General features: G+C 43.9%; 2 protein-coding genes across 2 annotated transcripts; both read left to right on the top strand.

The window, feature by feature from the left end:
• The first annotated feature begins 225 nt into the window (after nt 1-225).
• On the top strand, nt 226-4,628 carry LOC136505466 (leucine-rich repeat receptor-like tyrosine-protein kinase PXC3). Its single transcript, XM_066500625.1, has 2 exons — nt 226-3,080; nt 3,687-4,628. The coding sequence occupies exons 1-2, from the start codon at nt 452-454 to the stop codon at nt 3,992-3,994; spliced, it is 2,937 nt and encodes a 978-aa protein (XP_066356722.1). The 5' UTR covers nt 226-451; the 3' UTR covers nt 3,995-4,628.
• Nucleotides 4,629-5,099: 471 nt separating this feature from the next.
• On the top strand, nt 5,100-12,341 carry LOC136503246 (dihydrolipoyllysine-residue acetyltransferase component 5 of pyruvate dehydrogenase complex, chloroplastic-like). Its single transcript, XM_066498387.1, has 8 exons — nt 5,100-6,159; nt 6,253-6,444; nt 6,528-6,615; nt 9,929-9,999; nt 10,087-10,170; nt 10,282-10,379; nt 10,495-10,516; nt 11,119-12,341. Exons 1-8 carry the CDS (start codon nt 5,314-5,316, stop codon nt 12,139-12,141), a joined length of 2,424 nt encoding a protein of 807 aa, XP_066354484.1. The 5' UTR covers nt 5,100-5,313; the 3' UTR covers nt 12,142-12,341.
• The last annotated feature ends 136 nt before the right edge of the window (nt 12,342-12,477 follow it).

Here is a 12,477-nt window from a genome sequence, read left to right as displayed (position 1 = left end):
GCCAAGTTGTCCTCAAATTCTATTCTCTTGCGGGCCCCACGGCCCAGCCTTGCTCGAGGTTTTTCAGGCTTTCCGCTCCCAATAGCGTTTTGGTCGCTCACTCGCTCTCACAAGTCACACAGCCGTAGGCGGTGTTGTACGTCATCGGTCAGTCAACGCTGGACCCAACCCAAACCCAAGAGAAGGGGCACCACCAGAAACGCCTCAACAAAATCGTGAGCAGACTTGGGGTCTCCCTCTCTGAAGCACAACACTTCTCATTCCCAACAAAACCCATGGAGGAAGCCATGGGCGAGCACACCCAGCACTCAAAATCCTAGAGGGGGGAAAAAGATCTCGTCTTTTTCTTCCTTCCTTCCCCTGCTACTCGAGCTGGTGGAGGTCAGCTGGGATTGAGGAGGAGGGAAAGAGGCGAGGCGGTTAATCAAGCGGGAGGCCAACAACTGGGGGGATGGCCATGGTGGAGAGGAGGTATGGTCCCTGTGCCAGCGATGGCTTCTTCCTCCTACGGCTGCTGCTGCCGTTCTTGTTCGTCTTCTCCTTTCTTGATGTGCCACCGGCCACTGCCGCCACCACCACCACCACCACGCAATCACCTCCACTGAACGACACGCAAAAGTCCATCATGAATGATATTGCGAGTCTGGTTAACTCTGAATCCGCCAACACCAGGTGGAACACTGCAGAGAATCCATGCAACTGGAAAGGAATCAGTTGCATAAATTCCAGTTCTTCCTCGGTCGTCACTAGCATCGCCTTGACCAACTATGGCTTATCCGACTCCTCCATCTTTGCCCACCTTTGCCGGCTTGACACCTTGCAGTCCCTTGACCTCTCCCGAAATTCGTTCACAAATTTGTCCGCCCAGTTCTTCGCCAATTCTTCTTGCTCCATGAAAGAAGGGTTGCAGTCACTTAATCTGAGCACCAATCAGTTGGCTAATTCGCTCAGTGATTTATCCCACTTCCCCCAGCTGGAAGTTCTTGACTTGTCCTTCAATTCCTTTGCCAGCAGAAATCTGAGTGCAGACTTGGGTAATTTTCCCAAATTAAGGAGCTTCAACGCTAGTACCAATAACTTGAATGGTGAGGTTCCTACCAGTATGGTCGGCCCTTTGCTGGAGTTGGTATTGTCTGGTAATCAACTGAGTGGTTCAATTCCTCTGCGTTTGTTTAGATATGAAAATCTCACTCTCCTAGATCTTAGCCAGAATTCTCTGACTGGTGTTGTCCCAGATAAGTTCATGAGTCTCCCCAAGCTCGAGACTTTGCTTCTTTCGGGCAATAAACTGATTGGGGAAATACCAGCGAGCCTCTCAAATGTGACAACGCTGGCTAGGTTTGCAGCCAACCAGAATAAATTTACTGGTCCAATCGCCAGCTGGATTACCAAGCATGTAAGGATGTTGGATCTGAGTTACAACAATCTGAATGGCACGATCCCCTTTGATTTCCTCTCGCATCAATGGTTGCAGACTGTTGATCTTACCAACAACATGCTTAATGGGGCTATTCCCCGCAATTTTTCGCAAAGCCTCTACCGCTTGAGGCTTGGTGGAAACAAGCTTGGTGAGAACATCCCTGAGTCAATTTGTGATACAATGGGCATGACTTATCTTGAGTTGGATGGTAATCAGTTGACAGGAAATATACCTTCAGAGCTTGGCAAATGCAAGAGCTTGTCACTGTTGAATTTAGCATCAAATCGTTTGCAGGGTTCAGTGCCCTCTCCTATCGGTGAACTTGACAAACTGGTAGTTCTGAAGCTTCAAAATAACAGCCTCATCGGACCTATTCCAAGTACATTTTCCGATTTGAAAATCCTGAGCACATTGAATCTTAGTCAGAATTCACTCAGTGGAGGGATACCAAGCGGAATTTTCGAGCTGCCAAAGCTTTCAAACTTGTATTTGCAGGGCAACAATATCAGTGGGCATATTCCGATCTCAATCAGTTCATCGAAGTATCTAATCGAGCTCAATCTGGGTGATAATGCTCTGACTGGTACCATTCCAACCATGCCAACCACTGTGACTACATCTCTTCTTAATCTTAGTCATAACCATCTTAACGGGCCTATTCCTTCAAACATAAACTCTTTAAGTGAATTAGAGATTCTTGATCTTTCACACAACAACCTGTCTGGTGATGTCCCATCTTCACTAGGGACCCTGCAAAGCCTGACACTGCTGGAGCTTTCTTATAATGATCTGTCTGGATCTGTTCCTAAATTCCGCCAAAATCAAAATGTGGACATTGATATTGTCGGGAATCCTGATCTTGTAAATGGTACAGGAAACAATAATGACACTCCTACTACTGGTAAGAAAAGGAGGCACAATTTTGTTATCATCATTTTCACTATTGCCGGTGCTCTTGTTGGATTATGTGTGCTTGCTGTTATTATTGTGATGTCATTATCAAAGAGAATTTATCGTGTTGAAGATGAAGGATTACCAGCTGGAGAATCTGTACCGCAAATAATCAATGGCCGCCTCATAACTATGAACAGCATCCACACCTCTGCAGTTGACTTCATCAAAGCAATGGAAGCAGTCTCCAACCACCAGAACATCTTTTTGAAGACCAGGTTCTGCACCTACTACAAGGCTGTAATGCCTAATGGCTCAACATACTCTGTAAAAAAGCTTAACTCTAGTGACAAGATTTTCCAAATTGGGAGCCAGGAGAAGTTTTCTCGTGAAATTGAGGTTCTAGGGAAATTGACCAATTCCAATGTCATGGTTCCATTGGCCTACATCTTGACTACAGATTGTGCCTACCTAATCTATGAGCATGCACACAATGGCACAGTGTCTGATTTGCTACATGGTGGAAAATCAGAAGTTATAGACTGGCCTTCACGATATAGCATTGCTTTGGGGGTGGCCCAAGGGCTGACATTTCTTCATGGGTGCACTCAGCCAGTTTTGCTTCTTGACTTGTCAACAAGGACCATCCACTTGAAGTCAACAAATGAGCCTCAGATTGGAGATATCGAGCTTTACAAGATTATTGACCCTTCCAGGAGTACTGGAAGCTTTTCAACCATTGCTGGTACAGTTGGTTATATTCCACCAGGTAAGATATACTATTGTGTTTCACTGAGTACCTGAATGTTAACTTTAAACTATAACTGGTGATAATTGAGTAGTTTTGTGCCATTCTTTCTTGATATCATATCGTTTTATCTCAGGCTTCGAGTATTGCTAAACTTGATGTATTTTTTTGTTACTCTTTAGTTTACTGCACTGCAGTAATCTTGTCTGACTGTATCTGTTTGGGCATATATTGTTCCTGTGCCTCAAGAACAATTTTCTAATTGTGGCAAAACAATCCAATTTGTGGCGAAGTGATCCAAAGTTTCTGTTTGAGTGGCATCTTTACACTTCAGTTAGCCCAGAATACCCTCCAAGCTGTTACTTTTTGAAGTTTATACAACACGTAGTTTCTTCTTTTAATCTAGTCAGACATCATTCCTAAATAGAATGTCTTTTGACATTAAAAAAAAGAATGCCTTTCTACTTCTGGTCAAGATTATTAAGGATAAGGGCTCTGATCAGCTATGGAATGGAAGAAGATTCTAGGATTTTTTTTTCTGTATAAGCTTGAATAATTTTGTTTAACAATTTTGAAAAACTGTGATTGCCAATACACTATGCTAACACTCACTGAATCATGTTGCAGAGTATGCCTACACTATGAGGCTGACGATGGCTGGCAACGTCTATAGCTTTGGAGTCATTTTACTGGAGCTGCTGACAGGAAAACCATCGGTCAGTGATGGCACTGAATTAGCCAAGTGGGCGCTCAGTCTTTCTGGCAGGCCTGATCAAAGGGAGCAAATCCTTGACACCAGGGTCTCAGGGACCTCAATTGCTGTTCATAGCCAGATGCTGTCGGTCCTGAACATTGCTCTCTCTTGTGTTGCATTCTCTCCAGACGCTCGGCCAAAGATGCGCAACGTCTTAAGGATGCTCTTCAATGCAAAGTGAATCAGCAGCAGCCTGTAATCATATCATAGATAAGTTTTGGGTGGAGTTTCTGGCTTTCAGCTTGGTTTAGTTTATGGATGTCAGTAATCAGTATACGGGCTGCCGTTGTATAGTTCTATAGAAGATAGAACTCTAGCTTATGGTAGATCATTATATGTTTGATGAATTAGGTAATTATAGGTATCTGCTTTGCAGTGAGTGGCGATATGGTTTCTATGCTGTAACGTGCAGAGATGGTTATAAGCGAAGCTTAAAGGTAATGGGTATGTGTTTTCATAAGAGATCATCCATCGTTTTGCAACGTAGACTAGTTCAACCAATCTTTTGCATTAATCATAGGTAGTTTAACTAAAAGAGCAGAACTCGTCCTGAAAAACGGACAGTAAATCATATGCTAATGCTGCTGTCTAGTGTGAGAAAATTGTGCGACATTTAATCTTCATTGCGTAAGAAAATTTTATATTGATTTCCTCATGCATCCTAGTTCCTCTCAGGTTGAGTCATCTTCAACTCAAAGTTGAGTGCATATTTTCTTCCTAATGAAAACCATCCTAGTTCCTCTGAGGTTGGAACCCTTTTTTTTGTCAAACTATTTTGTTCTTGTGCTTCAATTTGCATTAATTTATAATAATGTGCATATCTCAACATTTCCATTTTGTTTTGCTTATTTAAAGGTTTATTTGTCACATAATAACTGATATACGAGGTGTATCTATTTTGTAATGCTTTAGTCTAAGGAAAATTTCGAGAAAACTTGATATTCCATAGAGAATAGATGCTCAAGATAATCGCTCATTTTTTTTCATTTCATCCGCTTTCTTTTGCCATAAGAACCTGGAGAATTATTGAACTCAGATGGTTGGATTGTAATCCATTGGTTAAAAAATCAAATGATTTCAAATAAAGAATTTCCTACAAATATAAAACATATAGTCCCTTTGCATCTTTCCTGCATAATAAGCTATAAGAAACCCCAAATACTGTATTGATATCTTTTTTAAGAAAATTAAAATGTTTGTTTTTGAAATGAAAATAATATATGTACCTCTGGGGGGGGGTTGATATTGGCGCAAACGTTGGGCTTGTTGGAGCAATCCCCAAAGCAGCAGGAGCGACGAGCCCAAACCTTTCCACCCCTCGTCGTCCTCGGCAAATCCGCCGCGCCTCCGATACTCCCAAGGCAGCAGCGCCCGCCAGCTGCAACAGCAGCAGCAGCGAGGGAGGAGTAGCCAAGCCACCACCATCTCTCATCAGACTCGTCTCAAATCCTCCCCGCCACGCTCCCTTTCCCTCCCTCTCCCCTCCCCCACCACCCCGCAATGGCCGGCCTCCTCCACCTCCACCTCCAGCTCCAGTCCACGCTTCTCCCCTCGGCGTCCACGCTCCGCCGCCGCGCGGGCGCGCCGGCGCCGTCCTCGTCCCGCCGCCGGTGCCGTGTCGAGGCCAAGATCCGGGAGATCTTCATGCCGGCGCTCAGCTCCACCATGACCGAGGGCAAGATCGTCTCCTGGACCGCCGCCGAGGGCGACCGCCTCGCCAAGGGCGACCCCGTCGTCGTCGTCGAGTCCGACAAGGCCGACATGGACGTCGAGACCTTCCACGACGGCTTCCTCGCCGCCGTCCTCGTGCCCGCCGGCGAGTCCGCGCCCGTCGGCTCCGCCATCGCGCTCCTCGCCGAGTCCGAGGAGGAGATCCCGATCGCCCAGTCGCAGGCCGCCTCCTTCTCCTCCAGCTCCCACTCGCCGCCGCCTCCGCAAGAAACTGCTGCTGAAGAAGCGTCCCTTACGCCGCCGCCACCTCCTCCCCCGGCACCGGTGGCAGTCTCTGCTCCCGCGCCGCCTTCGCCAGCAACACAAGGCGGGGGGCGCGTGGTTGCTTCGCCCTACGCCAAGAAGCTCGCCAAGGACCTCGGCGTTGATCTTTTCTCGGTCACGGGGTCAGGCCCCGGCGGGCGAATTGTGGCCAAGGATGTCGAGGCTGCGGCTGCGCCCAAGAAGGCCGCACCAGTGACTGCTGCACGGCCGGATGTGCCGTTGGGGTCGACGGTACCATTCACGACAATGCAGGGTGCTGTCAGCAAGAACATGGTGGAGAGCCTTGCCGTCCCGACATTCAGGGTCGGGTACACCATCACGACTGATGCTCTTGATCAGCTCTACAAAAAAGTGAGCATCTTTTCACAATGTTTAGGACCATTGTCATATGGATTTGATGATTGGATAAAGGGGTAAGCTTTTCTCTCTCTCTTTTTTTAAAAGATTAAGTCAAAGGGGGTTACAATGTCAGCACTGTTGGCTAAGGCGACGGCAATGGCTCTGGTTCAGCATCCTGTGGTGAACTCCAGCTGCAGGGATGGGAAGAGCTTCACATACAGCAGTAGTATCAACATTGCTGTGGCAGTGGCCATAGATGGTGGGTTGATTACGCCGGTTCTTCAAGATGCTGATAAGGTCAAACACTTTACCATGCACAATGAATGTTGATGTTTTTGATGATTTGTTTAAATAAATGGTTACTTACTGTTTTTTTGCAGCTTGACATTTATTCATTGTCAAGGAAATGGAAGGAGTTGGTTGATAAGGCACGGGCAAAGCAGTTGCAGCCCCATGAGTACAACTCTGGTATTTCTTTGCCTCGTACACAAATCTCAATATGTAGCACATTGTTGTGTATCTTTTCTAATGTCCTAAATAAGATAGTATACTTATAGAGATTAACTTTTTATGGTGGCTGAATAAAAGAATGTGGTGGATGCTAGATATTCTTGTGATGCTGTTTAATCTAGCTATATTTGCTATAATAAGGTCAAAAAGGGTGCAATCCCCTGTGTTCGTATGCTTTGTGACTCGTATCATCTATGATGCCCTTAAAACTTTACAATTACCAGGATACATATGAATCCTTCATTATCTGTATTAACACTAAATATAGTTTCATTCAGTGTAACTTCAGTCATGTATAGAAAAGGTGTAGCCCCCTCTGTAGTAGGTCGCCCTGATTCTTAAGCTTTTCCCTATATAAACTTTGAATATGTATCTGATACCATCACTTACATTGCTCTGCTACACCTTGCTACAAATTGGAGATTTGGAGCTGTCTTGGACTATTTTATATCACAGCAAATGATTGCCTAATACAGCTCTGATGCTTCCTGTTCATTACTTGATACAAGTGCAATTCTCTTCATGTGGATAGGAAAGGAATTGACTGCTACAAATTCCTTATGACTACCTGAATATATGTCTATATGCATGTTGTCATAAGCGTTTTACTTTGACAATATTTTGTACCTGGTAAACATATAGGTTATAGAACATGGTGATTGGTATTAATGTTAAGGATTGTGCTCTTTATTAATCATAATTTCCGTATCATGTAAATACTATGATATCCATTATGAAGGTCTAATTTGGATAATTTATTAGCAATGTTCAAGTTTTCTTTATGCTTCTAGTCTAACCAATTTCCATTCTCCTAATTCAATCACAATTTTGTTAAGTCAGTAGGCCAGAAGTGTTTCTCCTAGCTGTGACTTCTGTGCGTTTCTTGGATATGGACTTCTGATAATATAATCTAGGAGTTTGGCCAAATAATGATCAGTTAACTTCAGTTCTATGAGTATTATAGTAATATGCTGCTGTCAACTCATGCTCAATACTAGAAGTATCTTTTGTCAAGGTTATGCACTGAGATATCTCATCTCACTTGTAAGGTTAAGAAAACTAAGATAGCATCAAGTTAATTGTTAGTTTACACAAGATTTTGAAATGGCCCAGCAACATGCATTATAGTACTGTTTTTTTTGGCTTTATGCATCTAAGGTAATGGACTGATAATTAGCTATGATTTCTTCAAATTTTCTTTTATCTAATGTTTCTGGCTTGGAGTGAACCTCCTCACAGCAGACCAAAACTTTCTGGAGTAGATATATAGTTAATATGAAGATGGAGGGTAGACCACAAAAACACTGGAATGATTTACGTCGGCTTTAACAAATTCACTAAGTTTTTTGGAGCATTTAAGCTTTATGTCATATAGATAAGTGTAACTGTATTTCCTTGTTTTGTTTCTAATTTAAAATTCCTATACCTTGCCCCAGAGTTTCACCTGAAAATCCTTGTGTCTTTGCTGTAGTGTGTGTTGTTGTATTTTCACTGGAAAGAGGTTTACAAACAATGCCACGATTTACTTTCAGAAATTAGATATATATGGTTGTCGTATTTAGCAGAATTTACTCTTTCCATGAAATAAATAAAGTGCTATGCACTATATTGTTTGCTGATACTTTTGTAAAGTATAATGCTTCCTCTTAGTTTCTTTGCAAATGCTCCTTCTTCTGTACACCGTTTAGAGTAAATGGAATATCCAGCATGCCAATTTTTTCTTGACCACCCAGGAGAGCAGCATATCATTATATAATTAAGAAGAAAAAGGGGTTTGAAACACATACAACACGAACCTCACTCACGGAAAAGCCAAAACTTAGAAAACCAGTGCGCTCTTAATTATACAGAAATAAAACCAACCTCGAACTAGAACTCTTAACTTCTTTCTAGCGTAAAGGCAATCTATATCTAATATTAAAGAGGCAAAATTTCTCTCCCCCATTTTTTGGTCCGGCTCTCCCCTAACTAACTTGGTGAATGTGAAAATTGTCTCTATTCGACTGTCTATAGGCTACAACCCTCTTGTTATATATGGCATATGTCGGGCTTCTTGAGGTAAGCTAGATAGCCAGGAATCATAATCCAAATATATCCTGGGAGGCTGCGATCTTGAGTAATTTGAATAGGAATCCGGCCTAATCAAATAGCTACGAATCCTAATCAAACTTTTATATTCTGAGGAAATAATAATTTAAAGTACAAATAAGTATGCATGCCATATACGGAGACCGGAGTACCATATGAGGCCCTGAGAGCCCAGCCGTGTCCGTGTCTGATATGGAGAGGACATGTGCTGCGGCCACGCTGTAATGTACGTACATGAATCTACTACCCGGCCGTCTATCGTCTACACGTATGCGTTTACCTGAGCGCTAAGGCCAAAAACGATGGTTTTCAAAAAACTTAACACATGCTGGACGAAGGTAGAGGGATGTATTTTAAATATTTGCAAACAAGTATATTATCTAACAATGATGCATATAATCTCCTAAAAAGTTAAAATTTATGCCATGTTTATTAGACTTGAGTATGGTCTGATTTTTCACCCGTTGCAACGCACGGTCATGTTTGCTAGTAAGATAAGAAATTCCTCGAGCCCTGGCCAGTATCCACCATGCCAATGATATCATGTATGGGATTCATTTGATTGTCAGCTTTGTCAAATGGGATGATCTTAACCAGTCCTTTTTGAATAAGTTGATGTTCTTTCCCCTGCTTTTAAAATATAATATTAATCCAAATGGTGGTGGTAGATTGCTTCATGGATTTGTTTACTTTCCTTATAAAAATACCATGTTTGAAATTCTGAAATTAAAATCATGAAGTAAGGATCAGGAATGATACATTTGATTCACCTTTTAATGTGCTGTTGCTTTAACATGATTGATGTTTTATTTTAGTCCTCTGTTGTCTCAGTTTCATAGCTAAAAATTTGACTGATAGACTAGGTTCCTATATTATCTAATATCTATTGTTATTTTCATTACATTTCTAGTGCTCTGGGTAGGGATGCAAGTTCTATTTGTATTGGTTCATTGTGTCAACCCAAAACTTGCTACAAATGAACTGAAATAATATTCCATGTAATTAATTTAGGGAAGAAATGAACTAAAAATGGCACGGAGCGTAATTTCTGACACAGAAAACACCATTGGGCGTCCACCTGTGTTCCTCGACAGCCTCTTGGTGTTAACCACGCATCAAACATGTATGATGTGGTGACCATGTCATTTGTGTATGCTAAGAACTACTCATGTTCATTCTGCAGGAACGTTTACTCTTTCAAATCTTGGTATGTTTGGAGTTGATAGGTTTGATGCAATACTGCCACCTGGAACTGTAAGATGAACAATTTATTTTATTCTCCATTTCTATTTTCATGCAATGCTGCGTACCTTACTGAAATATGTGGGTTACTGAAAAAAGGGATCCATCATGGCCGTTGGGGCATCAGAACCGACCATTGTTGGTACAAAAGATGGTAGAATTGGGATCAAGAACCAAATGCAGGTAAGTTTCTTGTGTCTGGTGGAACTTGTCCTTTCGCACCAACTATTTTTTGTTTGATGAATTTCTTTTTACTTGATTTGATAATTTCACTCACTTGATCGATACATGTAGGTAAATGTTACTGCTGATCATCGGATTATTTATGGAGCCGACCTTGCTGCTTTTCTGCAAACACTTGCCAAGATAATTGAGGATCCCAAGGATCTCACGTTTTAAATATGCCAAGTGATTGTTTTTCCTTGAGGCAATCACAATCGGGTGTTTCTCACCCATCAGTATAGATGTGTAGTATGTCTTCTTGTAATGTGAATTAGTTGATTTAAGCTGTCACCAATGTCAGCATCAGGTAACTATCCTTGTTGGTTACCTTATCATCATTGGTTTGTTTTTTAATAAATTCTTTTTTGTCTTATCATGTTAATTCAAATAGGTGTGTGAGGATGGGTATATCTATCATTTACCAGAGTTTTCATGGATAGTCGATTTTGTTGAGCACATCAATGTACCGTGACCTTGAGATACAAAGAATGAAATGTACCTTGTACCACCCTGTGGTTGATTTCACATGCCTGTCAAACAGAAATATGGTTGATGCCCTTACAAGGGTGCCAACATGAAATCTTCAGGGAAATCTGTAAAAACGGGTCACAGATCTGTTTGTTTTACATGTGAAGGAGATGGACCATGATTTCTCCCAACCACTCCCATGATGTCAAGGCTGTAGAGTATCAGATAACCTGACCTGTTTTACATTCCTGGGACAGCTCAAGATAGCGTCCTCTATTTTTTGTGCAGAAAGCATTACTATTTCAGCTCGTTGTACTCTTCATCTTCTCTACTTGAAGGATCCTATTAGGTGGGATGTCCAGTGTCTTGCTTGCTGGCATAGGTCATCCTATCCGGCATTGTAGTGTTACCGAAGCAAAGCCACAATAAAACCCCATCCAGCAGCTCTTGTTCTTGCCTCCCACTCCCTCGTGGCGCAGGGAATCCATCCTTGCAAGCTTTGGCAGCAGCGGCGGCATGGCGTCGGACCGTGGAGAGGTCGACACCTCCCGTGCCTTCCGGTCTGTCAAGGAGGCGGTCGCCGTGTTCGGGGAGCGCATCCTTGTCGGGGAAGCCCAGTTCAGGCCAAATGGTGGTGCGCATGGCGTCCGTCGTGTTGGCAAGGAGGTGAACTCCAGGGTGAATGCTGTCGCCATTGCCGCCTCTGACGTGAAGCCGCCTAACCGGAACGATGGCGTCATGGAAAGCCACTCCAAGCCAAGTGTTGTCACCTGCAATGCCAAGAAAGAGTTGAGTAGTCGCAACAGCAAGCCTGCTTCAAGCCTACTGCCGGTGTCCGTGCCAAGGCCGCCGGTCGCAGAAGATGTGCCAATGTACCTGGTTCCCTCCTCGCCGCCGTTCTTTGCGTCGTCGACTTCGCTGGCCAACGACGACGAGGACGACGAGCAAGAGCGCAAGGCGGCCGACCTCATGGTCATGAGCTCCATCAAGAAGCTGGAGGACGAGGCGGCCAGGACGAGGCAAGAGGTGTCGCAGCTCAAGAGGAGGCTGGCCGAGATGGAGCTGTACATGGCGACCCTGAACGCGAAGCTCCACCGCGCGCTCTCCAAGGTGTCGCACATGGAGGCCGACAAAGCGGCGGCGGCGCGCGCCAGCATCGAGAGAGGCGGCAGCCGCGGCGGCGGGGACATGGCGCTGGCGATCTGGGCCGAGCGCTGCGCCCCCAGCAGGCCGCAGTTGGGCCACCTGCTGAGGCTCGGCGAGGCCGACAGGGAGGCGGTGCTGGTGTCCGGCGGCGGCCGGGCAGCGGCGGCGACGGCGAGGAGGAAGGTGCAGAAGCAGAAGCCGATCATGCCGCTGGTTGTTCCGCTCAATAATGGCGTCCTCTTCTCCAAGAAGAGGAGGATGAAGGACAAGGAGAGCGTGTACATGAAGGAGCTTTACAGCTTGCTTAGGCTGAGTTGATCATGGCTGCCATGCTACATCTGTGGATGTACTTGTGGACAATCATCTGCACTGAAGTTATCTATCTACCAACTAATTTTTAATTGTTTTTATAGTTTGTGTGAGTGGATTGTGGAGTGTGAGACCGCAATTTGTAAAAATTAATGTAAATCTAGTATTAGTGGTTATTTGTAATTCAAATCAAGTACTTATTGGACAATAGTTGCAATGGAGGTACTTATTTATAAATTAATAAATCTTATTGCATGAAATGCACGGCTATGCTATTATAGGGTGTGTCCTCAACTGCCGCTCCCTAGTTTTCAGTTACCCTTGTGTTGAACATTTCCATCTTCC

The sequence above is a fragment of the Miscanthus floridulus genome, chromosome 14 (assembly GCF_019320115.1).
Source record: "Miscanthus floridulus cultivar M001 chromosome 14, ASM1932011v1, whole genome shotgun sequence".
Taxonomy (NCBI): domain Eukaryota; kingdom Viridiplantae; phylum Streptophyta; class Magnoliopsida; order Poales; family Poaceae; genus Miscanthus; species Miscanthus floridulus.
This window is presented reverse-complemented; position numbering and strand designations above follow the sequence as displayed.

Excerpts from the sequence above, each read along its gene's own strand:
- LOC136505466 (XM_066500625.1), top strand. The coding sequence starts at position 452 with ATGGCCATGGTGGAGAGGAGGTATGGTCCCTGTGCCAGCGATGGCTTC. Across the intron at positions 3,081-3,686 it reads AGTTGGTTATATTCCACCAG|AGTATGCCTACACTATGAGG; the intron begins GTAAGATATACT and ends ATCATGTTGCAG.
- LOC136503246 (XM_066498387.1), top strand. The coding sequence starts at position 5,314 with ATGGCCGGCCTCCTCCACCTCCACCTCCAGCTCCAGTCCACGCTTCTC. Across the intron at positions 6,616-9,928 it reads GCCCCATGAGTACAACTCTG|GAACGTTTACTCTTTCAAAT; the intron begins GTATTTCTTTGC and ends TTCATTCTGCAG. Across the intron at positions 10,517-11,118 it reads GTCACCAATGTCAGCATCAG|CAGCTCTTGTTCTTGCCTCC; the intron begins GTAACTATCCTT and ends AACCCCATCCAG.